The 26,453-nt window shown below is 52.8% G+C and overlaps 3 protein-coding genes across 9 annotated transcripts in view; 2 read left to right on the top strand and 1 right to left on the bottom strand.

Moving 5' to 3' along the window:
- Nucleotides 1-1,153: 1,153 nt before the first annotated feature.
- LOC114060418 (synaptotagmin-1-like) lies at nucleotides 1,154-5,888 on the top strand. The gene is made up of 6 exons (XM_027889913.1): nucleotides 1,154-1,166; nucleotides 2,675-2,883; nucleotides 2,974-3,526; nucleotides 3,867-4,022; nucleotides 4,581-4,762; nucleotides 4,815-5,888. Exons 1-6 carry the CDS (start codon nucleotides 1,154-1,156, stop codon nucleotides 5,073-5,075), a joined length of 1,374 nt encoding a protein of 457 aa, XP_027745714.1. The 3' UTR covers nucleotides 5,076-5,888.
- An 803-nt stretch (nucleotides 5,889-6,691) lies between these two features.
- On the top strand, nucleotides 6,692-16,141 carry CLK3 (CDC like kinase 3). 2 transcript variants are annotated; one of them, XM_027888491.1, is made up of 13 exons: nucleotides 6,692-6,797; nucleotides 7,048-7,196; nucleotides 9,650-9,857; nucleotides 11,872-11,965; nucleotides 12,232-12,298; nucleotides 13,267-13,383; nucleotides 13,710-13,876; nucleotides 14,017-14,111; nucleotides 14,445-14,574; nucleotides 14,772-14,854; nucleotides 15,222-15,301; nucleotides 15,436-15,526; nucleotides 15,759-16,141. In XM_027888491.1, exons 2-13 carry the CDS (start codon nucleotides 7,048-7,050, stop codon nucleotides 15,942-15,944), a joined length of 1,467 nt encoding a protein of 488 aa, XP_027744292.1. In that variant the 5' UTR covers nucleotides 6,692-6,797; the 3' UTR covers nucleotides 15,945-16,141. The 2 variants fall into 2 exon arrangements, with proteins under 2 accessions (XP_027744292.1, XP_027744285.1); XM_027888484.1 differs by lacking the exon at nucleotides 6,692-6,797 and having other exon boundaries at nucleotides 6,898-7,196.
- Nucleotides 16,142-19,162: 3,021 nt separating this feature from the next.
- Nucleotides 19,163-26,453, bottom strand: part of EDC3 (enhancer of mRNA decapping 3) — a 649,718-nt gene continuing 642,427 nt past the window's right edge. For all 6 annotated transcript variants that reach the window (XM_027888174.1, XM_027888190.1, XM_027888211.1 and 3 more), the window contains 3 exons: nucleotides 22,553-22,706; nucleotides 20,910-21,127; nucleotides 19,163-19,697 (listed from right to left, as the gene is read on the bottom strand). In XM_027888174.1, coding sequence (XP_027743975.1) covers nucleotides 19,363-19,697; nucleotides 20,910-21,127; nucleotides 22,553-22,706 — 707 coding nt within the window. In that variant the 3' untranslated portion in view covers nucleotides 19,163-19,362. The remainder of the gene's footprint in view (nucleotides 19,698-20,909; nucleotides 21,128-22,552; nucleotides 22,707-26,453) is intronic.

The following is a 26,453-nucleotide window of genomic DNA, read 5'->3' as shown; positions in this document are numbered from 1 at the left end:
TCCTTTTGGCCACTGCACGTGCGTGCGTGCGTGCGTGTGTGTGTGTGTGTGCTCCAAAGGGATTGGGATCAGATGTTCTCTCCAAACAGCTGCAGCAGCCTTGCTACTAGTTTTCTTACCTATTTAAAAAAAAAATAATAAAATAAGTAAATAAAAACAAATGTGATAGCCTAGGCGGTGGATAAATACCTCAACGTCTCCTTCCAACAAGTGTCTGTATATGTTGTTGTTGGGTTTTTTCTATCTTACAGGTTATCTGAATGTTTATATTCCAATAAACTTCTACCTCTTCACACTGTGACTCTCAAGTCTTTTCTGTGCCCCTGGCTGTCTCCCTGAATTTAAAGATTTCCCTTTTTTCATCCCGGGAAATTATTCCTAGAGGCTGTGTCAGCCTAGCTGAGGTTTGGATCCTTGCAGGGGCTTTGGGTTCCCAGTTTGGAGCTGGGCTGGTGGGATGTTTTTAGGGATGGTGGCTAGGAATGAACTGGCCCCCTGTGGGCTGGAATGATGGAGCTTCCAGGTTGAATGTTGATAGAAACCATATGAGATCTCCTTTCTCAGGTGTTGCTGAAGCTGCTGTACCTGTCCCATGTCCCTTACCCAGGCTGGGGCAGGAGCCTGTCTCCCAAATCCTCCTCTGTCATCACCACCTCCCCACAAAAATGACATTTAATGCTTCTCACCAGTTTTGCTGTTTGCACAGCACCTGGACGCTGTTTTTCCAGTCATCAAACCAGTTTGGCAGTGGGAGAGGAGCTGGTTTTCCAGTCCCTTTTGTATCAGCCTTTCCAGTGCCCCATATCTGCAGTTGTTTTGACTGGGGTCCTCTTTGTGTCCGCTGGGTGTTGGAAAGGGGATGGAGCCCACGACCTTCCTCATTCTCCCACCAAACTCATCTAATGGAGCCTGCCCCCTCCATCAGCACCTGGCTGCAGGTGAGCCCCACACAGCAGTAAGAGCGGGCTGGCCTCACCTGGGCTCTCGTCCCAGCCTATCCAAGCAGCAGGCAGATGAAGGCAGAGCCTTTCCCCCCACCTTCCCTCCCCTCCTGCCTACCACTGGGTTTGGCTTTTCCCAGCTTTCCCTGCGTGAATGCGGCTGAGACAGCTCAAGGACTCACCTGCCCTCAACCTCTCTCCCTGCAAGCCCGATGCCTGAGGCAGGTAAGGTGGGTTCTGCCAATAGCAGGGGTAAAAGTACTCTCGGTGTGTGTTGCCGTGGGGTTTAGCCACCTGCAGCCTTAGGATCAGAGTGGGGAAGGTGTTGGGCTGGAGAGAGCTCTTCCCTGGATCCAGGGGTGCTCAGACACCGAGGCTCAGGTGACAAGGGGACTCCGTGGTGGTCACCACAGTCCAGGATAGCTCTGCAGCCCAGGGACAGCCCTGCAGTCCCTTGGTGCAGCACATCCATGCACAGGATCCTTCGGCTCAGCTGTCCCAGCTCCCCAAAGTGGGCACCCCAGGGGGTCTGATGCACCTTCCCGTTCCCCCAGCCCTGCAGACCCGCCTGTGTGGGTACGCCCGGGGTGGGCACACTCCGGCCCCCCCGACTCGCTGTCCTGGGGCGGGACAGCCGCAGGCATCGGCAGGCGTTGTTTGGACTGGAATATAATCCTTCAGGAAAGTTTACATCCCAGCCCCCTTCCCTCCATCCCTCCCTAAATGCCGCCATTCAGCGCTCATCCCATCCACAACCTGGCTTCCTGAACAATCAACAAAGGGCTGAGGAGAGCCCAGCGCGGATTAAGGCACCTGGGGAGTGAAGCCCAGCCCAGTGGGGTGAGACAATGCCTGCTTTTCTCCTTCAAACGTCCCCATTGCTTAATGGAACCCGGCTCAGGCTCTGGCACAGCTTTGTCCAGGTCCTGGTCTGGCTTAACCCCTCCCTCCAGGGCTGGAGGCGAAGCCAGCTCTGGGCACAGGGAGGTTTTGTCCCAGCGCAACTACGCAGATACCACCTCTGAAACTCACCTTTCCTAAGGAACTTTAGCTCTGATGTCCAGGAGTTTGGTTCCCTGCTCCCTAAATGCCCAATGTGCAGGGATGCCACCCTTTCAGGGAGGCTGCAAACCCCACAGGCATCCCTGTTGGGAGGGATAAAGCCCAGCTCACCACCTGCAGAACCTCAGTCCTCTGGGCACAGCTGGGCGAGGAGGTTCTCCCCTTTCAGGGCCAGGCTTGGGTGTCTCACACCTCTGCTACTTTGAATGCAGCCTGGGCACCCCAAATCCTCCCTTGCAGGTGCCTCTGCTCCCCTTCATGCCCTTTATGACCCCACCAAGCATGGCACTAATCGTGCCCTAACTGCGTCAGCCTGGAAGCAGGGCTGATAACTGCCGTGTTTTCCATGGCCCTTATCATTCCCAGGGCGAGGCAGGGTTTGTTTTAACCTCAGACTGGTGTCAGGCTGCCCGAGCACAGCACTGGCCCTGCCAGCTCCTCTCTCAGCTTCTGGCTTTGGGATGCTCCAGCTCAGTTCCATCTTACAAAGAGGGGAAGTGGGTCCCAGGGGATGTGAACACCCAGTTCCTTCCAGTGCTCCAGCACCCACGGAGAGTAATGCTGGTGCAGCCTTGGCGAGATCCATCCTTCTAAAGGTGCTCTTTCTCTCTCTCTCTCTCTCTCTCTCTCTCTCTCTCTCTCTCTCTCTCTCTCTCTCTCTCTCTCTCCAGTGCATCTGCAGGTCTTCCTCAGTGCAGGACTGTCCCTCCTCTGCCTCAGCATCCTCCTGGGCTGTACCATGTGCTGGTGGCACCGCCGGCGCCCGAGTCCCCGGGAGTGGGCAGCCCTGGAGCTGGGACCTGCTCTGCCTGCCATGACTGTGCCAGTGCCCATCCAGCAGCAGTACGAGGAGATGGCAGGAGAGGTGCTGGACAATCAGGCAAAAGAGGGTTCCTTGGCATCACCAGCATCCCGTGGGAGCTCGCTCCGTGTCAGAGCATCCTTGCCCACTCTCCCCTTCCTCCCACAGCTGGCAGGAGTGTGGCAGCGCCGCTGCACCATCTCCAGAGCCACGCTCCTCCTCAACAAGGAGAGCCCACTGGTCCACCCCACGGCAGGATTCCCACTGCCCTCCGAGCAGCGTCCCCAGCTCCACTGCCACTTGTCTTACTCAGCACCCGAGGCCATTCTCACCGTGACGGTTCTCGGCGTCTCCCACCTGCCCGAGGGGCTGCGGGACGAGCAGGGCTCCTACATCAAGGTGTACCTGGTGCCGCGGCTCCCGGCGTGCCAGCGCATGGCCGTGTGCCGCCGGAGCCTCCGCCCGGCCACCCTGGAGCCGTGCCGGTTCGGCCCACACAGCCCAGAGGAGCTGAGCAGCTTCACCCTGCGCTTCGCCATCTACGCCAGGTTGCGCAGCCTCAGGGACTCTTTTGTGGGGGAGGTCCTGTTCCCCTGCGCCCAGGTCTCTTGGGACCCCCAGGCCTCTTGCAGCTACACCTGGGAGCTGGCGAGCACCAAAACCAAGCGGAGGAAGGTCAGGATGGCAGCAGTCTCCAGCAGGGGGTTGTCCTCATGTTTTGGCTGAGGCCTGCTTGGTCTCAGAGCCCCAAAACTCCACGGGAAGAGGCAGAGCCTCCGGAGGCATCACCAATTATCCCTGTGGTGGGCTCCATTGTGGTACAAGTCCATGTCAGTGTCTCTCTGCATGGGGGCTTTGCACCTCTGATTCGGGGAGTGTGGGGGGAAGGGGTAAATGCAGAGCTGGCACCATCCTTGCGGTGATGGTGAGATCCACCTTCTTGACTCATTTTTGCCCATTCTTGACCTCGATGGGGGACAAGCTTCAGTGAGTTGGAAGATGAGGTTGGAGAAGGTTTCAGGGCGTCTCCTGCTCTCTCCTCCCATTCCAGTGCCTCAGAGCCCACAGCACGAGCTGCAGCGTCCTCTCCTCATCACCCAAATCCCTCGGCCAGCTCTTCCTTCTCCTCCAGTACCAGGCTCTGGCCAGCCGCATCAAGGTGCTGGTCCGCAAGGCAGCGGACCTGGGCCGGCTCTCACGCATGCCAGGCACACCAGGTAGGACTCAGGACATGGTGGACCAGGAGGTGAGGAGATGCCCAGGTGGGCACAGGCAATGACTTCTCCTCTTTTTGCATGGCAGATTGCCTTATTTCCTCTTGAACTTCTCTTTTCCAAGCATGGCAGAGGATTGGAATGAAATTATCTCTAAGGTCTCTTCCAACCCAAATCCTTCTGTGATTCCATGAAAATGAGCACAGGAAGCGTAGTTGTTAGGATCTAGATATCCCAAATATGGCCCCAAAAGGCTTTAAATATATGTATTTATGGTCAAAATTTAGCATGTGGCTTTCTGTTCTGCTGGCTGTTGTCGTCTCTGGCTCTTCCTGCCCATCTGAAGCCTGGGATGTGGGCAGGGATGAGAGCTGAGAACTTCAGAGGTCCCTGCTCCTGACAACAGAGGAGTAGGTGAAACCTCAGGAGCTGTCTGTGCTCTTCCCATGGTTCCACAGAGGTTCCGTAGCCCCCCTGGCATTGCTGGAGAATTTCCAGCCTCCCTTCCTGGCATGTGCCCAGAGCAGGTCCCTCTCTCCATGGCTCTGTCTCTGTTTCCAGGTCACTACATCATCATCCACCTTTACCACGATGGCTGTGTCATCGACACCAAGGAGACCAAGTCCACCAGCGGCTACAACCCTGTGTGGAATGAGCCTTTCCTCTTCAACATCCCTGCTGGGGACATCCAGCAGCAAGAGCTGGCATTGGAGTTCATTGTCATGCAGGTGAGGTGGATGGAGGTGACCACGGCTGTGAAAGTGACTTGGATCTCCTGGGGCACTCAGCCCCCAGAGGAGCCATTTCTTGATGCCCAAAGGAGGCTGCTGGGGTGGGATCACTCTTTTTGGGATGGTGGAAGGCCACCAGCCACGTCCCACTTCCCCTCTCCTGCCACAGGCTCGCCTCCACGCCCGCGGCTCCGCGCTGGGCTGCGTGCAGGTGGGGCCACGTGCCCCCGGGACCGGGCTGCTCCACTGGAGGGACATGTGCAGCCGGGGACCACAGGAGTCAGCACAGTGGCACCAGATCCAGCCCAACACCCCCAGACCCTGATTCTGCCCACAGTCCACAGACAGGGCTTGCCCAGAACTCAGGTGCCTGCAGGAGTGAGCCAAATGGGATCTCCGAGCCATGGAGAGGTGAGGTCTCACCCAAACATCACTGTGGGAGAAGTCTGGGCTCCAAATCCAGGACAGGAGATTGGTGGTGGCCACCACAACCTCTTCCTGAATGGCTCTGGAAGAGACTGAGCCTGTCTGAGGTGACTTCAATACTGGGGAGAGAAGAGGAGCCTTTCTCTCTTCTGTCCACCATCACCACCTCGGTGCTACACACGGAACCTTGGCCCTTGCAGGAGATGGGTGGGAAGATCACCCAGCTGGGAGAGCAGCCCCATGGCCACCACAGTGGATGCACCTGCTGCCCCTTCCAAGCCACCTTCACCAGCCCACCCTTCCCATTCAGCCCCCTGAGCTGGGACACACCTGAGAGAGGAGCCACAAGGACATGCTGATATTACCTGGTGAGAAAGGTGTCCAATGGCATTTTTAATTACTTGCTGACCCAAACAAGTGGTTGATAAAAAAAATAAAGGGGTCAGGGATGATTGCATGTGTGGAGTCATTGGAATTCTGTACTATCCATGGGCCGGCAGTGTCCATGGTCCACCATGTCCTCTGGAGAGGTGGCCTGGCTGAGAAGGGAGGTCACCTCTAGGGGTGGGAAAGACCAGACCCCTGGCTAGTGCTAATTAGTAAATTATCAGGACTGAGGCCCCTCTACAAGTGGGCTAATTGGACACAGAAACTCTTCCACCAGGTCCTCACCCCCAGGCTGTGACCCATGGGACAATCCCAGCTCCCAGCTCCATCTGGTGGAAGGAGCTTGTCTGCAGAGGCCACTGTGATGAAGACCATGAGGAGGGTCACCATGGCAAGGAAGGCCATGGTAGGGGTTGTCACTGTGGGAACCATCATGGTGAGGAAGGCAGTGAGAGAAGCCATATGATGAGGAAGGTCATGGTGAGGCAGACCACAGGGAAGAAAACCATGCTGAGGAAGAGGATGGCCATGCTGAAGGTAGGCTATGGTGAGGAAGGCAGCGGTGAGGCAGTCCATGAGGGTAAAGACCCTGGGGGGGAAGTCTGTGTGGAAGATAAGGATGGCCATGGAAAGGAAGGCCATGGTGAAGGTGATATTGGCCCTGACAACTACAGGGAGTCAGACCACGGGGATGAAGTCGTGCTGAGAGTCACAGTGAGGAAGACCATGGTGAGGAAGGTCATGGCAAGGAAAGATGAGGATGGCTGCAATGGGGAAGGCCACGGTACAGAGGCTGTAGTGAAGATAGCCATGGTGGGGGAGACCACGGAGAGGAAGGCCATGGGGAGGATGAGGACGGCCACAGTGGGGTAGACCACAGTGGGGAAGACCACGGTGAGTCAGACTACAGGGAGGAAGACCACGGGAAGGAAGCGGTGTGGAGGGTGAGGACGGCTGCAGTGAGGAAGGCCATGGTGGGGCATGAGGAGCCTGAGCGTTGAGAAAGGTCACTCTCCTCCCACCGCTTTCCCGTCGCGGTTTAACCCCGCTCCCGTCCCGCTCCGTCCCGTCCCTCCGGGGCGGGTTTACGGCCGGTCCCGCCCCGTGCCGTCCCTCCGGGGCGGGTTTAACCCCGGTCCGGGAAGCGGAAGCCGTGGCGCTGCGGGGCTGCAGGAACTGGGCCGGGCCGGGCCAGGCCGGGCCGCACCCGCCGAGCGCGGCCGGAGGGGCGGCGGTGAGACCACGGGGACACGGCGGGGACACGAGGGGAGGCGGGCGGGGAATGGGCCGTCCCGGGCAGGCCCGGCCGGGTAATGGCCCCGTAACCCCCGCTCCCTGCGGGACCCTCGGCTGCAAAGCGCCCTCCGGCATCAGCGAGCCCCGGGCGGGTTCTGCCAGGGCCGGGGTGTCCCCCGGGCCCAGCCCGCCTCATGCAGCACCCACGGGCGAGGGGTTTGAGACCTGGAACCCCCTTGTCCCCGCAGATGCATCACTGCAGGAGGTTCCGGTCCCCGGAGCAGGAGAGCGACCTGGGACACAGGTGGAAGCGGAGGCGGTCCCGGAGCAGGGAATACGAGGGCAGGCTGCGGTACCCTCCCCGCAGGGATCTCTCCCGGCGGTCGCGATCCAGGAGGTAGGAGCACTTCGGGGGCGGGTTATCCAATAAACCCTCGTCCTGATCCCGCTAGTGTTCCCGAGCTGGCATTCATCTCCTGACTACAGATCGGCTTTAAACCTGTAAATCCCAGGGATGGAAGTGAAGGGCTTACTTGTGTGTGTGTGCGCGTGCATCCTCCCTGCTATGCTAAAGTTCTTCCCGAAGACATGGCTTTAATATTAGCGAGGGAACAGCCTGCCCTGGAATCATGTTTCCATGCTGCAGAGGCCCTAAAGCCTTTCTCCCAACAACCCACTGCCCTGTGACGGGACTGAAATCAGATTTAAAATAAACAACAATTTAAAGTAACAACGCTCCTCCCTCACCTCAGAGAGGATCACAGCTAAAGAATCCGACCACTAACTGACCTCTCCTGCTTTGGTTCTGGATTTTACCTTTGATTCTCTCTTTGTTCAGCGTTTCTACGGGGACAATTAGGTGCTGGAAGCAGGATAAGGCCTCTGATAAGAGGAGGGTTCTGGAATAGAGGCAGGAGCCATGCTGCAGTGTGTGACCAGAGTAGGCTGTTGGTACTGGGGCTGTTGTGGTTCCACTGGTTGGACTGGGCAGGTGCAGCCAGGCTGGAGCTGAGCTCATCTTTAAATGTTCCCTGCATTAATTCCTCTCCTCAGCCTGGCTTTTGTTTACTTGGAGGAAGTGGATTGTGAAACACAGCTGGCACACGCAATGGACTTTTCCGTTTTTTCATCCAATGGGTAATTTGGGACAGATTTGGATTGAAATAGGCTTTTTTTTATTTTGGTGAAAACAGTCTTATCGCTTAGTTTCAGACTCAGCCTCTCAGGTCTTCTCTGATTTTGTGTCCTTCACGTTGTTACTCTGTTTTCTGTGTTAGTCCAAAGTGCACATTGGAGTTTCACCAGTGATGAATTGGTGAATAGATCGATGTTGGAGCAGAACCACATGGTTTGTGTTTTGAGTGGTTTAGCAAAGACTGAGAGCTACTGCTGCCTTGGCAGAGTCTGAAATTTTACTCTGGACCTGAGATGAACCCTCACACTCAAACCTGTGTCCTGTTAAGCTATCAGTGAGGGGAGCTGATTGTTGACAAGGCAGAGAGGTGCAAATAGCAAAAATTCCTGTTTCTAGGCTGAAGGTCTTGGTTAGTGAGGCCACTGCTGGGTGACAGCATCGACCTGGCCTGGCACATGCCCAGGATTATTTTGGGAAGCCAGTGCACTACTTTGATTTTCAGAATTATAACATCTTCTACCTGAAACACAGCCTCTTTCTCAGTGTGGTGTGAAGAAAGACTCGCAGTGAGATGTGGTTTGTCAGACCAGCTGGGGTGGAGAAGGCAGTTGTGCTTTGGGGGGCAGAAGCAGGAAGGGCTGTTCTCATCACTGATGTGCCCACATGGTACACAAAACCTCGTGTGTGATGTCAAGGATGAGCTTTGTCTGACAACTTCAGGTCCTTCCTGACGCAGAGATGAGCCTGTCCAAAAGTTTTCCTTACATGCTGTGAGGTTGTTGCTAGCAGGGCAGGAGCTTGGCTATACTTGGAGAGCAGATTTTCTTTCTGGCCCTTTCTAATGATCTGTGGGGCTGTGGTGTGTGTGTGTGCTCACTAAGGACTCGGTGTTTTGGGACCTCCAGCCCCCCCTGGGGTGACAACTGGAGCCCTCCTGCTGGGTTTAGTTCTCATTTATTTAAGAACTAATGAGAAACCTTCCTGAGGGAGGAGAAATGATGACAAACACTTGTGTGTTGTGGCGGAGGAGGCTTAGGTGAGGTGGAATCACAGAATCCCGGAATGGTTTGGGTTGGAGGGACCTTAAAGCTCATCCAGTTCCATCCCCTGCCATGTACAGGGACACCTTCCACTGGTCCAGGTTGCTCCAGGTTCCATCCAGCCTGGCCTTGAACACTTTGAAGGGTGGGAGTCCACAACAAGGTAGGCAGCTCAGATAGATGGTGGTTTTCCCCCAGCTCCTTGAAATGTGGGAAGGCCACACTGTTTTCTCTCACAAACCCCCATAGGGGTCAGTATTTGAGGCACGGCAGAGGGTTTGAAGTTCCTGCTACAGGCAGTGGAAGCAGGAGAACATCTTCTCTCTGGTGACTAGGTGAGAGGATCTAAGGGAACAGCAGGGAGCTGTGTCTGGGGAGTTTGGTTAGATATGAGGCAAAGGCTCTTCCTCCAGAGGGTGGCTGGGCACTGGAACAGTCTCCCCAGGGCATGATCACAGCACCAAGGCCGACAGACCTCAAGGAGCATTTGGACAGCGCTCTCAGGGTCATGGTGGGACTCTTGGGGTGTCCTGTGCAGGGCTGGGAGTTGGACTCGATGATCCTTGTGGGTCCCTTCCAACTCAGGATACTCTGTGGTTCTGTGACTTAGTTCCAGCAGGACTCAGCCTTCCGTGCTTTCCCAGGCTGGTAACAGCGCTGTTGTTTGTGCTGCAGCCATGAGAGGATGCCTTACCACAGGAGGTGCCGGCGGGACAGCGATGCCTACAGGTTCGAAGAGCGGAGCCCGTCGTTCGGGGAGGAATATTACTCGGCGCGCCCGCGGAACTGGCGGCGATCCCGGGGCAGAGATCAGCACCGTCCGAAGAGATACCAGCACCACTGCCGGAAACGCAGGAGCAGGTCTTGTAGCAGTACCTCCTCGGTGAGTAGCATCCAGAACGAGCTCAGGAATGGTCAGGGTTTTAACTGTTCTTGCCTCCTTTCAGCTCCGAACACTCTGGGTGAGTACCTTGAATCCTGTTTCTGTGTTTGTTCTCATTCTGTGGAATGTAAAGTCCCAAATCTGTGTCGTGTTAAGCGGGAAGCGTTCGTAGCTATTGGTTTTTTTTTACTGGTCTGGCCCCTGTAGCCTTAATACGTGAGGGAACTAAGCCGTGTTCTTTGCGGCCAGGGAAGGGATCAGGGAGAGCTTCCAAGGGCACCCACGTGACGAGCTGACGAGGGCGAGCCTTGGCTGCGGGCCAGCCCTGCTGCCAGCGATCCCTATTGCTCGGCTTTATCCCTGGCCAGGGCTTCGCTTCTGCCTACAGCTGCTGCTTCTCAGGGGGGGTTGTGGTATGCAGCATTCCTCGGTGTGGCTTTGTGCCAGGATCCCCTTCGGGGTGGGATCTGTCAGCCCAGGTCTCCGGAGTTGGTATTGACCCCTGTCAGTGCTTGGAGGCTCCCGCCTTCTGAGGACACGCCTGTGTCCCCTTCTGCTGTTTCCACTTGGATTTCAGCTTCTTTGCAAACTTAACCCCCGAAATGTAGCATTCCTTCCAAGGATTACCAGGGAATATTTGGAGCTGGGTGGGGATGCTGGTCCCAGGAATACCCTGTAAGTGGTGTGGGACCAAGAGGTTCACCGCTCCTCTCCTGTAAGGAATGCTCCCACCTCTCACTTTATCACAACTAAATGACCAAAGTCTGATCCCAGCATTATTTGGGATAATCTGCATGGCTGGGAACTCCTGAAATCTTCCTTTTTATTTCTTTCCAGTTGACTTCTTAATTTTAGCTTTAGAGAGAGCCAGGGCTGTGATGGAAACACTGCAATGTGGGGTGCTCACAATGGTGACGCTCTGCAGGTTTGGGCTGGCTTAGGCGCAGTCCTCTGAAGCCCCACAGCTCTCCCAGCTGTCCTCTCTACCCTCTCCATTTCAGCTGATTTTTCTGGGGGGAGTTTTGATCCTAGCTCATTACTTTGGACCAGCTGGGGCGCAAAAGAGAAGCCCACTAGAAACACAGGCATGGACGTGTCATGTTTTCCATTAATTTCTTTGGCTGTAGAGATTGTAACTATTTTTAAGGCTGACTAGAACAAGGTGAGGAATTAGGGCAGCTCGTTTCATGGACCCTGGCTCCTTGCAGGAATGTTCGGCTGGTTTTCCAGTAGAAGCTTGCAGTAGCAGGGGGTGAATGTGACCTTGGACCTTGCCTGAAGTGTTCCCTGGGAATGAATTTATCTGTCCTGTTCTTAAAGTTCTCCCATTTGTAAAATGGCACTCCAAGGCTGATGTGCCCCACCAGGTCTGTGTGCAGCCAGTTGGGCACATGGATTTAGGATCGACGTGGCAGTTGGTTCTGTCAGGATGGAAAGGGCTGGTTCACAGCCAGGGCAGGACACGGCTCTGGGGAGCTGGAGATGGATTAACTGAGGTACAAAGAGCAGGATACACAGAAGGATAACTGCTACTCTGGCTTCTACTGGACAGCCTGTCCAAACTGAGTGCTCGTCACGCTTGCCAGCGGAGAAATGACGTTCTTCTGGCAAAGCCCTCCTCCTCCTTGTGCCTCTGGCAGCATCCGGCAGTGCTGCGGAGGGAGCTGCTCCTCTGTGGGGAATGGTGGTGCCACGCCAAGCCACCTTCACACTGGAGCTTCCCAGCTGCTTTCCTTTATGGAAGAGGGGGACATTTCCCTGCCTGAGAGGTGGCAGCGGCACCAGAGGCCGTAGCTAACGAGAGAGTTTTCTTTACGTACCTGTAGCTGTTGATGACTTTTCTGTTTTGAAGTTAGTTTGTGTCTTGACGTGTCCCTTGCAATATCCCTATCGTTATATATGCTGTGTGCCTTATGAAATGCTGGGATCTGGAAAATCCAACCACCGACGCACCGCCGTCTCTGCACCTTTGAATGACCACACAAAATGCCGTCTCGGGGGGCGGTGTGTACAGAGAAGCCAACAGAGCAGTAAGCGCAGCAGGAGCGTGGAAGATGACAAGGAAGGTCACCTGGTGTGCAGGATCGGCGATTGGCTTCAAGAGCGATGTACAGCCACCTTTCGTAAAACTTTACCTCTCTACTTTTATCCCCGTGTTAGACCAGATCTCTCGTATTGTACTGGAGGGGTCTCTAGCGTTTTATTTACTGGCCAGTAACTTGCCTGAGGCAGACCATAGACGCTTGAGTTTAAAGAGTGTAGCAGTGAGAGACATTTTTTTTGTTTGCTTTGACGTTTTACTGCTGTGAAACTGCAGGAGCTCAGCTCTCGCCAAGCCCCCAAAGTTCACATCCACTCCTGTTTTCTCTCCTAGATGAAATTGTCGGCAGCCTTGGTGAAGGCACTTTTGGCAAAGTGGTGGAGTGTGTGGACCATGCCAGGTGGGCATCTTTCCCTCCCAGGTAACTCACCTGTCCCTTGTGAATCAAGCCCAGCTGTTCACGAGCATGGCAGTTTCACCTGGGCTCCGCGGCATCAAACTCATCACCTGCCACGTGTTGCTGCAGTAGAAATTGTTTCTTAGAGCAAGTGGAAGGGCTCATACCTCAGCCCCCTGAATTTGCAGGCTGATGTCTTAAGGGAAGCAGGGTGGGTTTGTTCAGTGGCACGAGTTCATAGAATAGAATCCTCAAATATCCTGAGTTGGAAGGGACCCACAAGGATCATCAAAGTCCAGCTCCTGGCCATGCACAGGATGACCCCAGCAATCCCACCACGTCCCTGAGAGCACTGTCCAAATGCTCCTTGAGGTCTGTCAGCCTTGGTGCTGTGACCACTGCCCTGGGGAGCCTATTCTAGTGCCCAACCACCCTCTGGGGGAAGAACCTTTTGGAATATCCAACCTAACCCCCGTCCCAGGCTCCAGCTGTTGAAGGCTGTTCTGCTTCAGTGAGCTCCAGCTGAGAGGCGGGCTCAGTGACCTTTTCATGTGCCAGGGCACTTCTCTATTATATTTTTTAACCTCCTCCACGATTACATTTGACCCTTGTCTCTTTCTGACCTTTCGTCTGGCTCCGAGCCGTGGGGTCAGCTTGCTGTAGGAGCCACAGCTGGCTTTCCTGCCTCCACAGGAATCTCTGGCACAGTTGGAGCGGGGAGGTGGCTGCTGGAATCGCAGTGACGTTGGGGATTGCTGTGTCAGGAATATCTCTCTGGAGTGTTACCCAGGAATAACCTTTCGCTTCAAATTAACTATTGCCAAAGCAGCACCTTTGGCAGAGCTTTGTTAGGACAAATGACACATGAAAACGTGGCTGGAGCAACTGGGATGTGCCCTCTCCCTGCGGGCTGAGGATGTGTGGACACAGGTTCTTCCTCTGATTGCATCCTTCTGTCTCTTCCCTTACAGAGGCAAATCGCAGGTGGCACTGAAAATCATAAAAAACGTTGGAAAATACCGAGAAGCAGCCCGGCTCGAAATCAATGTCCTGAAAAAAATCAAAGAGAAGGACAAGGAGAACAAATTGTAAGTTCCTACAAGACTCCTGGCCGGTCAGGACCATGTCCTTGCACACAAGATATCCAAAGAAGCATGGGGCTCAGGATGTACCTCCTGTGGTGAGGGGGAAACTGCTCTCATTCCTGTGTTGCTTTGTCCCATTGGATTTGGGGAGCTGTGTCTAAAGGTGGCTTGGCAAAGCAGGGAGGAGGTGTCTCTCTGGATTGCTGTGCTCCTGAGTCAGCTGGCTTGGAGCTTTGCTCATCAACCACTTTTGCAGTGGGCAGGAACAGAGACTCTTCCGTGGATCCCTGAAGGGTGGTTAATCCGTGTCTCTCTCTCTCCCTGCACAGCTTGTGTGTCCTGATGTCGGACTGGTTCAACTTCCACGGCCACATGTGCATTGCCTTTGAGCTTTTGGGCAAGAACACATTTGAGTTCCTGAAGGAGAACAACTTCCAGCCATATCCTCTCCCTCAGATCCGGCACATGGCATACCAGCTCTGCCATGCCCTGAGATGTAAGTCACTTTGCTCCCCAAAATGGGCTAGGAGGGAGCTGAGGAGGAGCTGGCTTGGCACTTGGATGGACAAAGCTGTGGGGGTGCTTCTCTCTGGTTCTTACAGACATTTTTCTCTCTGCCCTCTTCCCCCTGTGCAGTTCTACATGACAACCAGCTGACTCACACTGACCTCAAGCCAGAAAACATCTTGTTTGTCAACTCGGATTTTGACACTCTGTACAATGAGAATAAGGTGAGTTATGTCCAAAGGAACACTGAATACATCAGGAATAGCCTGCCTTTCCCTCCCTACAGGAACTTGATCTTCCCTGCTCCATAGAGGCCATAAAAGCCTTTTTAGTGGGAACAGAAAGTGGGAAGTCAGGCCTGTTCTTTCTCCCATGTCTTCTGAAAGCCTTAAGGCTTCAGTGGCTCCAGTCCCTGGAGTGGAGTGTTCAGTGGTTTTCCTTACGCTGACCTGAGATGTAGGGAGCTCGGAGCTTCACAGTCCCCCTGATGAGTGGTGCAGTTATGGGGGCAGAGGGTGCCTCTCAAAGCCTGATCCTGACTTCTGTTTTACTTGCAGAGCTGCGAGGAGAAATCCATCCGGAACACGAGTATCCGCGTGGCAGACTTCGGAAGCGCCACCTTTGATCACGAGCACCACACTACGATCGTGGCTACCCGGCACTACCGTCCCCCAGAAGTGATTCTGGGTGAGAACTGCTGGGTTTTGGGGAGACAAAAGGGGGGCAGAGTGGAACAGCTGTCCCAGGATGAGGAGCCCTCCAGTTCTTGGATGGATAACTTCTAAGTCTGTCCTGGTGTAATCTCTGTGGCTCCAACAAGGAGCTGGTAGAAACCTGGTGGGGTTTGTTGAGAGAGCACACAGTTAATTTGATTTTCTTTGCAGAGCTGGGCTGGGCACAGCCATGTGATGTCTGGAGCACTGGTTGCATTCTGTTCGAGTATTACCGTGGCTTCACGCTCTTCCAGGTAGGCTTCTTGTTCCCTAAGAATCCTTAATGCCCAAAAGGATTCACACATGAGTAAAGGGGAGGGAAATGCAGATCAGGCATTAAAAAGCAGAAGCTAAATGTGAAAATGAGCCCAGGAAACCTGATGGTTTGAGGATTAGAGCCTTGCTGGAAGGGGCAGGGTTCAGATCGCCCTGGGTTCTGGGTTCAGGTAATTTCTATTCCCTGAAGAAAAGGAAAATCAAAAGAGGAAGAGGGGGATAGGACCTGTAGCGTTCCTGATGGGGGCTTGTCTCTTCCTCCCCTGTACTTCTATTGGAAACAGACCTTTTGTCATCAGCTCTCCAAGCTCTGAGTTAACCCACCACTGCTCTGTTCCTCTGCAGACCCATGAGAATCGTGAGCATCTTGTCATGATGGAAAAAATCCTTGGGCCGCTTCCATCTCACATGGTCCACAAAACTCGGTAAGAACCTCCTCCTGACCTCAGCCCAGGCCCGTGGTTGTGGTTCAGGACTCGGGACAAGTCTCTGTCCTCCCTGGGATGGGTGTAACCATGGGAGATACCCTGCCTCGCTGACCATCACCTTCCCTTTGCAGGAAGCAGAAATACTTCCACAATGGCAACCTGGTATGGGATGAGAACACGTCCGATGGGAGATACGTCCAAGAGAACTGCAAGCCCCTGCGGGTAAGTGCTGCCCCCTTCCCTGGATCAGGGTCCAGGGCTTGGGAATGGGGACTGCCCTTTGTAACTGGTTTTTACGGAGCCCCAAACTCTGCTCTGCAGTGGTATTGGTGTGGCTGAGGCAAGATGGGTACTAGGGAAGCGGAGGGATGCTGTATTTTGGAATGGGAGGCAGCCATTGCCTCAGGGCCTTGGGTTGAGTCCCTCTGTGTACCCCCCTGCCCTTCCCTTTCAGACATACATGCTGCACGACTCGCTGGAGCACGCCCAGCTCTTTGACCTGATGAGGAGGATGCTGGAATTTGACCCTTCCCGGAGGATCACGTTTTCAGAAGCCCTCCTGCATCCCTTCTTTGCCGGCCTCTCTGCAGAGGAAAGGATGCTGTGTGGGCGAGGCGCCAGCCGGGACCTGAGCAGATGACGGCCGGGATCGGGAGGGCATGGATCAGTCTGGCCTCTGCAGCTCAGCCCCCCTCTTCTCCCCGAGTCCAGAGGGGCTGGGGCACTGCCACAAGGACCCTGCGGAGCAGAGTGGGGAAGGAAAGCTCCATCAGAAAGCACAGATTTGTCTATTTATATGTTGTAAAGTTAAAATAAAGTGTTTCTTATTGTTTGATACTTCCCTGGTAGGCAGATGTAGGGGGTTGTAGTGCTGCCGGCTTTGGCTTTTCTGCCAAAGGAGAGGGAGGTGGTGAAAAATAAACTGGAATCGTTGAGGGTGAGTGGAGTGAACTCGCCCTGGTCTCTGCCCTTGCAGCAGGAAGGTTCTAGAATCAGAGCAGAATAAATAGCTGCACACAATAGCACACATGAATAGTTGCACTTTATTTCAGGGACTCCCCCATAGTGGCAGGAATTGGTCATTACAAACATTAGGTCACAAATGGAATTATCAAGCAGTGCCACAGCGCAGTGATCTTCATGTGTCTGTGACCAGAGCAGTACTCTGGGGCAGTTCCTATGATGGTGGGTCAGGTTGGGAATAGAGACTATCCCAAACACAGCTAAAAAAAGTGTTCCATTCTTTAAATTAACTGGCAAGGGGGGAGATAGGGGAGAAGAAGGGACCCAGACCTCTTTCTGGGTCTTCAAGTGCTCCAGAAGAGCTCACATCTCACATGTGTTTCAGGTGTGGGAAGCCAGTACTTCCTCAAGAAACAGCTGGATCTGAGGAGAAGTACAGCCAAATACCCAAATCTACCAGAAAGTGAGCAAGCTGTGACATTACCACAGCCCAGAGCTGCCTGTTGTGCCCTAAACACTGCACTGCTCAGGATTGGGAAACCCCTTTCCTTACACGAGGGTCTGCACCCTCCTGTTGTGCAACACTGTTCACTTTATTTCGTTGTTTTTTTTTTTTTTTGTTTAAACTTGGGGAACCATTGCAAGACTGGCAACATGCAGGGCCTCAGTGCTTCCCAGAACTCAATCCCTGCATTTTACCTGCTCAGTGCCTTCCAGGCAGGTAACTTCAGCCAGTGGCCTGTTACTGCTCTGTGGGTACAAGCTACAGTACAACAGCCAAACCCAGAAAGGGTTTGCCCAGAAGGGGCAAGAAAAACCTACAGAAAGCAGAAATTGAACCAGCAAGTCTCTTATCAAGTGTCTTGAGCAGAGAGTGAAAATAAGGAGACTGAAGCTAACACTGACTACAGCAACAACCTTTTTTAACCCACTGTTGCTTCCAAATAAAGATCTGAGGAAGTGGAAACAGCTGAAAAACCAAGAAAGGCATAAGGAAACCTTGTGTTTGTGTCATAAATAACCACCACACTGCTGTCCTGTCCCAGTCAGAAAGAACCACAGCATGGTAAAATGCCACTAATGATGCTTTGCCCTGTTCACAGGAGAGGAACAGCTCGAGGGCAGGGCCACCCTCTATCCCAGCACTGCTGAGTCACTGAGCCCCTCCAAAAGCAGCTGAGGGGAACCAGGGCTCCAGCCAGCGAGGACAGAGCCCTTGGTCCTGCTGAGGTAGATATGGTGAGGTGCAGGGGGAGAGACCTCGGGGGCTGCAGGGTGAGTCCAGCGCTCAGCCTCCTGGGTCCTTCCAGGTGCTCTGCACTTCCAGGCTATATTCATTAACTGCTGCTTTCCGACTAGGGAAGGCTCTTCCCTCTGATACCCCTTGCCTTTGTTCTAAGCAGAAGAAAGAGAAAGAGGAGCGTCTGACTCAGCTGGGTCTGTAGGTTTGGTGTGGTCCAGGCACACGTGGACCCACACATTCCTGTGCTTCAGCCGCCGAAGGGATCTGGCTGCCCTGGACAAGGGCACCGTTGGAAGGTCTGAAGCTCTCCCAGATGCCAGAGCAGGGTTTAGGTGCCTACAGGAGCCCTGGGGACACGTAAGGTACAAAAGAGCAGCAGAGCTTCACACACTGCCCCCACTCAAGGCATCAGCCCGATTCCTCCAAAGGAACAGTCTGGCCTTACAGCACCTTCTGCATCTCCGATGCTTCCCTGGCTCAGCTGCCAGGCACAAAGCCCTCAGGGGGCACACCAGGTGCCAGCACGATGGATTCCTAAGCTGATTCCCAAAGCCAGCTAGCTGATGGTTCCTCAGCTCATCCCTGCTCCAGGCACTGCACCAAGGCTCCAGTGGGCCAGCAAAACGAACACAGGGAATAACCCAGTGCTTCCCAACAGTGCACGGGAAGACAGTGCAGCACTAAAACAGATTCCCTATAGAAATTCAGCCTAGAACCCCCTGCCATACCCCTCCAGGAGCACAGCAGTTCTCACCACACCATCTCCTGCCAGCAAACAGGACCCAAGTCCTTCCTCAGGCTGGCTCTCAGCACAGACACACCCACAAGCCCACCCCTATACAAAGTCTTTGATTCCAAAGGGAATGAACGGATCCACGAGCTACTTCCCAAGCCCTACCAAATGTAGGAGGGGTACTGGAAGCACAGGGGGAACTTACCCAAAACTTCACCTGCACCATACACCGTGCAACGGACCCAGAGCAACACTGCCCTGCTTCGCTCTCCTTTCCCTGGTTCAGCCACTTGCTGTGCCAGAAAAGGAAGAAAGAATAAAAGAAACAAACCCAAACCCCACAAGTATCCTGGAAAAGTTCTTTTCCGTAACACACCTCAAGCCCACAGCCCCGGGCTTCACTCACAAAGTGAACAAAGAAAAGCCAACAGTATATAAGCAATAAGGCCTAGCTGAGGACATCAGTGTTCCCAGAGCATGTGTGACCTGGGAGCCTCTGGCTCCTGACACAAGATTGCTGAAGAGGGAATGCTCTCCATGAGGGCCTGGAGAGGGAGGGAGAGAAAGCTACACCTGCTTTCCAGAACACAGAATGAGAGGGGGAGTCAAAAAGAACATTGGAACCAAAACAGATTCTCCCTCAAAAGAAGGGTTTTCTACACAATCAAGGGGTACTGTTCCCACCAGGGCGTCCTTGCTGGGAATATCCAACCAGAAGGACCAGAAACAAATCTCAAAGCTCCAAACTACCCTTATGTGTACCACGTCCCAGTTGGGCCCGGGCAACAACAGCCACCTTTGCCGGGGACAGACACCATCTTCCTGCACGTTCCTTCATCCCATGGCACAAGAGAATGAAAACAGCTTTGCAGGAACATTCACTTCTCTTTTTTTTCTGTTTTTTTTTTTGTTTGTTTGTTTCATTTTATGATTATTCTATTTTTTGTGGGTTTTTTTTTTTTTTTAAATACACAATGTTTCTTCTGGAAGGCAAGCTCTCCAGAACTTCACATCCTTAAGGCGTCACGAGTTTACCAGCCAGGATCCACTGGACAGCTTATCTGACAGAGCTCCTCCTCCCGCCTTCTCTCCCTTCTGCGCCGGGTGGCTGGACGGGCTCTAAGTGGAGTGCAGGGGGATGACGAATTTGCAGCCGAAGGGCGAGTGGTAGTTTATTCCCACTTCCTGAAAGACCTTCTGGGGAATGCCAATGTCACAGAGGTACACGCGGCCTGCGCGCTCGCCCAGGGGCAGGGGCAGGCCCAGGGCCAGCGACCACTTGGCATCGATGCCCAGCTCCATCTCGCTGATCGGGGGGTCGATGCTGAGGACGGGGGCCCGGTTCTGGTTGGCCCAGTCCACAACTGCTTTGTACCAAGGCTGATCTCTCAGAAAGGCATTTTCGTGACAATCCAGGCAGTTGATCACTAGGTCAACGGGGGTGTCTGGGAGGTCTGAAAGAAACACAAACACCGCTGAGAACAAGCTGAAACCATGAACTGGGGCTCATTGGTGCCTCCCCTCTTTGCACTGCTAGCAGATTTTTGGTTTCACCCCCAGCACCCATAGTCCTGCTGCATGGTCTGGCCATACCATCTGTTATTGCCATCCTTCTCCAAAAATACCAACATCAGTACTGAACATCTCTTTAACACGTTGGGAATGTTCACAGCCTCTCAGGTACAAAATCTCATCGGGTGGTCAGCATGGGAGCAGCACCAGTACTGCTGAGCTCACCAGTCCAGGCAGCCCAGGGTAGCAGTAGTGCTCTCTTTCCATGACAAAAGGACCATTTTCTATTCCACAAGCTGAAAAACAAGGCTGTTTTTCTGGAACATACCAACTACCTCTGCTATGGAAAGGAAGCTGGTGTGCTGCACTGCTGCCTGCCCCACCAAGCTCTGTAGCTCTCTGCACTCACCCGCTCTGTATCACATCTGCTGCATTCCTACCATCTGCTCCATTCCCCTTACCAGACACACCACAAAGTCCTTGGTGCAAAATCACGCAAAGGTTTGGGTTGGAAGGGACCCTTAAGTTCATCTCATTCCACTCCCCTGCCACACCCTTCCGCTAGACCAGGTTGCTCCAAGCCCCGTCCAACCTGGGATGGGGAAGCCACAGCATCTCCGGGAAACCAGTTCAAACCTTTTATAATGTTTTGTAACAGGCAAGTAGCTCTGTCAGCCCAGGACTGGCCCTAATCCCCAGGTTTGTTTCTCCCAAGAAGTTTAAATGAGCCAAGTTGGAAAAAATGACTGGTGAAACGACACTCGGAAGTTGGCACTCACAGGAGCTCAGTTTATTCTATGGAATACTGAGACAGGAATTCTGACAGCTGCTGGGACTAGCTCAGAAAAGCTGCCTCCCGTTTTGCAGCAGCAGCTGGATGCTCATTCACTCGCAGTTTCAACATGCTGAACAAGGCAGGCCCTTATCCTACAAGAATGGCTGCTCTCACTCGGATCCATACAGCAGCTCTTCCATATTTGTTCCGACCAGAAACATCTGTAGCAGCACAACTGCTCCACTGTTGGAGTGCCCGCTGTCCCTCCAGCCTCTGAGCAGCCACCCAGCCACGGCAGTGCCACTAGATGGTGCCAGGGGAGCAGGCAGGCACCAGGGAGAGACGTGCCGGAGAACCCATCTGCTCCTCGGCCCTTTACCTTTGACGCTGGACACCTGCTGGCCTTGCGTCTTGCTGAAAAGGTTCAGCTCGTTGGTGATGGATTCCAGCATCTTGACAAAGTTGGGGAGGAAAAGGATGACGTGGACGTCGTGGTTGGAGAGGTGCCGCCCGCAGCTGATCCCCTGAGCCCCCTTCACGTGGGGGCCGCACAGCAGCGCTACCGTGGGCCGCTGGTGCACGTTCTTGGGGTTCAGCCTGAAACACAGACAAAAGGGACTGTTAATAAACCCAAAAGCCTCCTGCCCTCTTCCTGCATGAGAAAAAAAAAAAAAGGAAAAAAAATCAGTAAAATGCAAATTGCCAGGTGTTTTGTAAATCTTCCACCGCTGTGAAGCAGGAACCCACATCCCTCTGTGGCGCTGACTGCAGAGAGCTGCTCCACTTGCAGGTTCATACTGGTTTGGGTTGCAGGGACCTTTAAGATCATCTTGTTCCACCCCCCTGCCACAGACAGGGACACCTTCCACTAGACCACGTTGCTCCAAGCCCTGTCCAACCTGGCCTTGAACACTTCCAGAGATGGAACCTGTGCCAAGGCCTCACCACCCCCACAGGGAAGAATTTATTCTGTATATCTAACCTAAATTTCCCCTCTTTCAATTCCTGAAGAGCCCCTCCCTGGCTTCCTTGTAGGCCCCTTCAGATACTGGAAGGCTCCTACAGCCTTCCCTTCTCATTCCCTTCGTGACTTCCTTGCACCTCCAGCTGAGAGCACAAGGTCCCAAGGTCTCTGACTGCAGAAGAAAGCTGACTATCCAGCCTTAAACATACGGGGTGAGTTTCCCCGTGAGCAGAGTCACAATTAAAAAGAAGAAGAGAAATGATTTTTACTCCCTAAGCCTTATCAACTGCACAATAAAGTTAATTTGGCCTGGAAGCCATTAGGGCTTACAGCAGGAATTTCAGCTGACAAGGGTCAGTGCTGCCTGTATGTCATCACTTGCTGCTCTACATCAAATGATCAGGTCCTCATAAAGTACTACTGAATAAAACAGATGGGGGTTTAAGGGTTAACTTTCATGTCAAGAGCAAGTAATTTGGAGCAGCTGTCAACACCATAACAACGCAGGTGCAATTTCTACCCACATCAACAACTACGGAAGTGCAGGCACAGAGAAGGCTCTTCAAAAGAGTCAGTCAGCACGTTTGTTCATGCAAAAAGCAATAAGTGCACTCCAAACCTGCTGCAAACAGCCCTCCAAAAGAGCAGGATTGCTCTCAGGTGAGGTGCAAATCCCTGAAAAGCTAATTTAGCCCTGCCAGAAGCTAAGCAGCACTTTGTTTCCGTAAGCTGTCTTCTGGTTTTATTGATATCATTAAATTGTAGCATGTAAAAACAACAAAGAGAAGGTTTATTTATGTGCAAAAAGGAGGAGCTCATTAGATATTCTGCAGCGGCCTAACCTGCCTCAGGAAACACCAGTGCAAAGCTCAGTTCCCTGAAAAAATTCCCAGTAAGGGGAGAGAAAAATCTCATCTCTCTCTGCTTCGAGTCAAGAGACACTCCTGGGATACAGGAGCGAAAAAGAAGCCCTTTGGCAGGCAGCAGGCACCCACATCCCAGTGACTTCAGAGGAAACCTCTCATCCTTTAGCTCACCTTTTGTGGAACAATATTTACCTGTTGGGTCCCCCGAGGAGGCTCAGGGCCATCTGGCTGGCACACACTCCCGTCATCTCCAGCCTCCGCTCCAGAGTCAGCCCGTGCTTCTCTGCCACCGAGAGCAGCTTTTTGTGGAGCTCATAGGACACACTTGGAACCACCAACCCAGAGTCTAGGGTTCAAAAAGAGTGGAGGGAGGCAGAAATGGGGACAATCAGAGACAGAAGCAATGGCAGTGAAAAAGCTTATTAGCTGTTACCAACGGTCTGCTTCCCCCAGTATTCCAGGTTCTTTCCGAGACCATCAGACAAATCCAAATTAGTGCATCAGCTTACTCTGAGTGAAGTGAAGCAGAGACAGCTAAATGCAACTGCTGAGCTTAAAATAACATGCTTCCACAAAAATTCAGCGGGCAATTTTAGCAACACAAGCACTGAGAAGGCCTTTGTGACTTAGAGATGGAATATTACGGTTTTTTCCAGGCCACCAGTGCTTTAACCCACACATAAACTGTTTCTGAGCACTGTGAAAGTCAGAAGAGAAGCTGTGAAGCAGATTTCCAATCAAAAAAGTTTGGATGTGCTTTGCTTCCCGACACTGGTCCCCAAAATCCCCCACATCACCGCAAAACAAGTCATCCCACATTTACTAGGTAGGCGTTCCCTGAGCTGTGCCGTGCCAGAAGGGCTGCTCCAGACACAACAGCTGGATCCCGACACACTACAGCAGCAGGGAAATGTTCAAAGAACAAACTCGGTAGGAATACTTCCCAGGCGCTTCTGACAGCCTGGTCTAACGAGCCAGGAAATGCTCCAGCATGTGGATCAAGGGAAAACAAACAAGAGAGATGTTGTTAAGTGCTGAGAACAGCACCTGAGGTAGTCAGGGATACAGCCTTCCCACTTCCTTCTACAGCCAGCTTGCCTGGAATCAGCAGCTAAGAGAAACACACGCCTGAGTAACTGCTCAGGATGATTCTTCAGACTTCCCTGCTCCAAGCAGGCCAAGCTGGCACTGACTCCACATAAATGAACCCCACGACAGCATCTGTAAACTCTCCCGGAAATAAACACAGAGGATTTCTTGCCACCAAAAGGCAGCTTGTGCTAAGGGGAGCCACAGGAATTTTTTGGTGGTTATTGAATAGCAGAAGACAAGAAAACTGGAAAGAATTACTGATGGTATTTGGAGAGAAAACACAAAACCTAAGGAACAGGTGAGAAACAGCTGCATCACCCAGACAGATATCACAGAGTCATGGAATGGTTTGGGTTGGAAGGGACCTCCTCTTATTCCACCCCCGCAGAGACACCTCCCACTAGACCAGGTTGCTCCAAGCCCTGTCCAACCTGGCCTTGAAAATTTCCAGGGATGGGGCAGCCACAGCTTCTCTGGGCAACTTGGGTCAGAGCCTCACTACCCTCATAGGGAAGAATTTCTTCTTAATACCCAGTTTAAACAGCATGCCCTTGAATATCTTCAGCACAGCCATCAGCCTCTTTATTCTAACTTTTCTCCAAAATAATTCTGATCTCTGACCCCTTTGCTCTGCATTTAAGGATTTCCACTATGTAGAATCAGAAGCACACCCAATTCTTCCCTTCAAGTACCCTGGAAGTTCTGGATGTCTTTAACTATCTCCCAGCTAAGGAGCAGAACAAATTAATTCCCTTCCCATATGGGATGGCCACATTGCTGGAGCACAGCTGCAGCAAGAAAAGCTCTCAGCTTCAGCTGTGGGACAGGCAGATGAGGTGCACAGGAGTCAGGCACCATGGGTCAGAAAGGTCCAGGACTCAAACCAACACTTGCTCAGGCACAACGCCAAACATCAGGTCACAGCATGAACTCAATCCCTCCATCAGCTTCTCTCTTCTCCCTTTACCAGTTTCCATCGCCCAGCAGCCCTGGGTCACCATCACGCTCCCACCAGCCACTCCCACCTCTGAACTGGAGGTGACAGAGGGTTCCTGGGTGCTCATGGCAGCCCAACTAGGTTTGGACTGCCCGTGCTAATGGGAAAGAATCATGGCAACGTGATGTGGCACAGGGAAAACAACTCTGCAGCACTACAAGCTCAGAGGGGAACAGCCCCAGCCCACACATCCTCTCCGGGAGGAAACCCAGCCGTTACTCGTGGGTTTGGGCTCCTCTGCAGACAGAAAACATAGCAAGAACCAGTCGTAACAAGCAAGTGCCACATTCAAATGAGAAATGCAGTGTGTATTTTAACTGTGAAAAATTACGTGTACTGCCCCATTTCCCCCGGTGCCCCAGTTACCAACCACTAAGTCAAGCTAGGGCGGAAATGGGAGCTTTTGCACCTCTTGAGGTTTTCAAAGTCAAATCAGAGGTGCTTCTGCAAGGTCACAGCAGAATGCTGTGGAACAGACACTGCTGAGTCCTTCTAGACTTCATTCCTGGACTCCCCGGCAAGGTCCTTGCAGATAGTGAGGGCCCAACCGTTTCCCAGCCCTTGGCCTTGCACGCTAATTGTCGATGAAGTCACCTCTGCTCCCAGGCTCTCGTTCCAAGCAGGCAGGCACGTTATCAAAGCCACCCCAGACTCCTGATAGCAGCCACCGAACACTCCGAGTCATCACCACGAACAGCCCTGAGCCCGTCACACCAGTCACGCACCTGCCCCGTGGTCACCCACCCGCTCCGCAGTCACGCAGCCCCGGCTCTGCCCCGCTCCCCTTCACGGTTCTCCTACTTCATCTGATTTTTTTCAAGGTAAGATTTTGAGGGAAGATTTGGAACCAGTGACCCAAGGTCAGGATGTCCCCAAACAATTTACGGGGACACATCCTCTGCTAACCCCAAACAGGGAGCTCCCAAACCCTACTTTTACTCCTTCTGAACAGTCTACAAATTCCCCGCTTGAATTTTTTACACAAACTCCCCAAACTAGGACAACAAAACAGATGATCTATGTTCTGAATCTACCCAATTTAGTATGGAGCTCCTCTGTACCCATCCACATGATTTCCTCAGCCACCAGCTTTAGTAAAACTGCATTTACCATTAGCTAGATGCCACCCAGTGCCCAGTGGGTTAATCAAAGGGGGTTACTGGGAGGCAGCATTTAGCATGCCAGTTTGTCCTAATTGCTCCCTCTCAGGAGCAGGATGAAATGCCAAGAGAACTTCCCTTCTTTGCCCTCACGCAAGGTCCAACCAGTCAGACTGGCTTATCAAAAGCAGACTCAGGGAGTTAAATAAACTCTGGCAGAGAGCAATCAAGGAGGCGATGTGTAAACCCACAAACAATAACACTACTGCCACAAAACTGAAGCCGTGCCAACTTTAATTATGTTTGGGTTGGACAGGGCATCTTTATTGTTTGCTAATGAAGGCAATAAAATAAATTAGCTCAGGCCTTTTAATATTAAATAAATGTATTTTGCAGCTGCCTGGGAAAAAAACTCTACAAGGCAGATACAAACTAAACAGTTTTGTGACACGCAGAGTCACACTGGATGGACAAAACACCCTATGGCAGCAGAAGGACCAAGCTAGCTCTAAAAAAGTTAAAGACTTTGGAGTTTTTCTCCCAAACAAGCCCTGAATGTCATTCCCTGATGCCCAAATGCTTCCTGAGCTTGGAGGGGCAGGGAAAAATGAGAGGGCTGATGCTACAGGAGTGTTAAGGCATTAAGCCCTATTTTTTCCTCTTGACTATTTCCTCAGTTCTCTAGTTCTCTGAGAAAATAAATTCTCTGTTTCTTGTTCTTTGCTAAAATAAATCCAGGCAAGGTACAGGAATGGATCAGATAGAACTAGCCTTAGGATCTCCTGAAAGCTGTACTAACACCATTAATTCCAATAACAAACCCCAGGTTCCAGAGCCTTATGGTCTGACAGCCTCATGGTCTGTACCTCTTGTCCACACTAGACAGATGGGACATTCATGCTGT

This window comes from Empidonax traillii, unplaced genomic scaffold, assembly GCF_003031625.1.
Source record: "Empidonax traillii isolate 1590-97213 ecotype Southwest subspecies unplaced genomic scaffold, ASM303162v1 scaffold12:size2584012, whole genome shotgun sequence".
NCBI classification, from domain to species: domain Eukaryota; kingdom Metazoa; phylum Chordata; class Aves; order Passeriformes; family Tyrannidae; genus Empidonax; species Empidonax traillii.
This window is presented reverse-complemented; position numbering and strand designations above follow the sequence as displayed.

Bases quoted from the DNA above. Each gene is read 5' to 3' on its own strand.
- LOC114060418 (XM_027889913.1), top strand. The intron at 2,884-2,973 runs GCAAAAGAGGGT...TTCCTCCCACAG, and splicing joins GAGAGGTGCTGGACAATCAG to CTGGCAGGAGTGTGGCAGCG. The intron at 3,527-3,866 runs GCTGAGGCCTGC...AGTGCCTCAGAG, and splicing joins GGGGTTGTCCTCATGTTTTG to CCCACAGCACGAGCTGCAGC.
- CLK3 (XM_027888484.1), top strand. From the start codon at position 6,994: ATGCAGCACCCACGGGCGAGGGGTTTGAGACCTGGAACCCCCTTGTCC. The intron at 7,197-9,649 runs GTAGGAGCACTT...TTTGTGCTGCAG, and splicing joins CGGCGGTCGCGATCCAGGAG to CCATGAGAGGATGCCTTACC. The intron at 14,855-15,221 runs GTAGGCTTCTTG...GTTCCTCTGCAG, and splicing joins GTGGCTTCACGCTCTTCCAG to ACCCATGAGAATCGTGAGCA.